This window comes from Tupaia chinensis, unplaced genomic scaffold (assembly GCF_000334495.1).
Source record: "Tupaia chinensis unplaced genomic scaffold, TupChi_1.0 Scaffold000140_1, whole genome shotgun sequence".
Taxonomy (NCBI): domain Eukaryota; kingdom Metazoa; phylum Chordata; class Mammalia; order Scandentia; family Tupaiidae; genus Tupaia; species Tupaia belangeri.
The window spans coordinates 8,475,145-8,477,375 of record NW_006159610.1 but is presented as its reverse complement, the minus strand read 5'-3'; the positions used below and the strand labels follow the sequence as shown (position 1 = coordinate 8,477,375).

The 2,231-nt window shown below is 39.1% G+C and overlaps 1 protein-coding gene across 1 annotated transcript in view; it reads right to left on the bottom strand.

Annotated features, from left to right (window-relative positions):
* The window catches only part of TMEM178B (transmembrane protein 178B), a 486,798-nt gene that overhangs the window by 481,500 nt on the left and 3,067 nt on the right, over window positions 1-2,231 (bottom strand). Inside the window, exon 2 of the mRNA XM_006145055.2 lies at window positions 885-959. Coding sequence (XP_006145117.1) covers window positions 885-933 — 49 coding nt within the window. The 5' untranslated portion in view covers window positions 934-959. The remainder of the gene's footprint in view (window positions 1-884; window positions 960-2,231) is intronic.

The following is a 2,231-nucleotide window of genomic DNA, read 5'->3' as shown; positions in this document are numbered from 1 at the left end:
ACTTGTGGATCAAACAGCTGCTGCTTGGAAGTGTTGTTTAGAAGTGTAAGGAAGAATCAATTGCCTCAAGCCAGTCAGGGTCCAGAGGACTTCCCACTCCATGTTCCCTCTGGGACAGAAAACAAGAGGAACTCTTCTTTGAAATTTGGAATCCCAGACTCCCGCCATGGATTCCAGCACTCCTGAGTACACAGACTCAGCAAAAAACACATCAGATCTCCCAATCCCAACCCAAGCTGGCAAGAGAAGTACACCATTTTGGAAGCCAACCAGCAGGTGGAGCTCTGCTTATGATCAAGACTCCACAGCCTAGAGGGAGCAGAAAACACAAAAGAGAGCACACACATCTCAGCAGGCCCTGGGTAGTTTGGTCACTATCCCCCCACACCCTTCTGGAAGACAGAGTAGGCATGTACTCTCCCTCCCACCAAACTCAAGTCCAGGGAAAGGCCTACCTGCCCCAACTGACAGAGCGACGCTCTCTGAGAGTCACATGACCTTACCGAATTCCCAAGACTGCCATGAAATAATCCAATGGAGAGAAAAATGGAAAACCTGGAGAACCATACCAGTAATTATCACAATATATTTTAACCTTTCTTTTTTTAAAATTATTATTTATTTAACTTTAATTATTCATTCATTTATTTCAATTTGACCAGAGGGAGAAACACACACACACACAGAGAGAGAGAGAGAGAGAGAGAGAGAGAGAGAGAGAGCCACCATGCCACCTGCTGGTCCCCACATTTTAACTTTTCTTGAACACCTACAGAATCTAAAATAAGAGTTTGTATGACCTTTTTTATTCCAGTGTAATGTGAAAAACATGAAGGTCTGTGAAAATAATCCATATTATATTTATAATTATCAGTGCTACTCACCTCCACTACTTAGCTGTTCGATGCTGCTTTTCTTTCCAGATGATGACATATCCCATGGATATGTATTGAGAATAGCTGGGGGGAAAAAAAGGTTATATTTAAATACATTTTTTAAATGAAGGTTTAATATGTTCTTCAATGCTGGCTCTGTTCTCCCTAGACATTTCTTCAATAACAACATTCTTCTCAACAGAGAATGGAAGAGATATGATGATTAAAGGAAAATTACTATCACTCCCACTCACCAATATTCATATCATATGTCAATTTCAGAAAATGACAACAAATAATCAATTGCCCCCTTTTTTTTTTTTTTGGAGAAGTTTTTGCTATAGGGTGCAAGCACTCACCAGAAAGACAGAAAGCGAGAAATCGCCCCCCAGGGGGATGGCCACACCACAATTCCCCTCTCCTCCATTCTCCTCTCAGGCTCTTGGGTATGCACCCACGCGTACCCAGTGTGACTTTAAGCCACCGGACCCAGGACTCGAATTGTGGTCGACTACATAACCATAACACCAACTGCTAGTCCCCAATTGCCCTATTTCTGATAGCCATATTTTACCCTTAACTGGAACATATATAAGATGGGAAAAGACATGAAGCTTAAGTGGGTTTATGGTACCTTGACTTATCATTATTATTTTGTATTTTGAATTGTCCTTTTGTTTTTACCTGGAAGATTTTATACACTACATAAGGGATATATTTTTTTTCTATAAAGTGAGAGAACAAATGTAAATGCAGAAATGGAGAATAACTAACATGATGCTAAGTAGTTATGGAAACAGGGGATCTGTAAATTGATTTACTTAAAGCAGTAAGTACCCACCCAGACTGTGAACTATGCCACAAAAGAACTTGAAGTGCCTTACTTCTTGCTCTACCTAATGACGAGGAACATTTGCCACAGAATGATGAATAATGAAATCAGTTATAGCAGAGACTTTCCATTCTTCCAACACCTTCGGTAAAAAGTATATTTTACATTATGCCCCAACACACACATATACGTTGTTTCATGACACAACATCTGTGATACATTCCAAGACTTCCAACAGAGGCCTGAAAGTGTGGATAGTACTAAACACTATATACTGGGTTGTCGGGGAAGTCATGGCACATTTTTGCATAGAAAAATGTCATGTCTTCCCCAAACACTTAATATACTATTTTTTCCCTATATATATATGTCTGATAAACTTTATAAACTATGCAAGATAAGAGGTTAACAACAAAAGCTAATAATAAAACAGAATTATAACAATATACTCTAATAGAACGTATGTGAATTATCTCTCTCTATCCCTCAAAATACTGAAAAAAAAGCCAATGAGTGCTGACAAG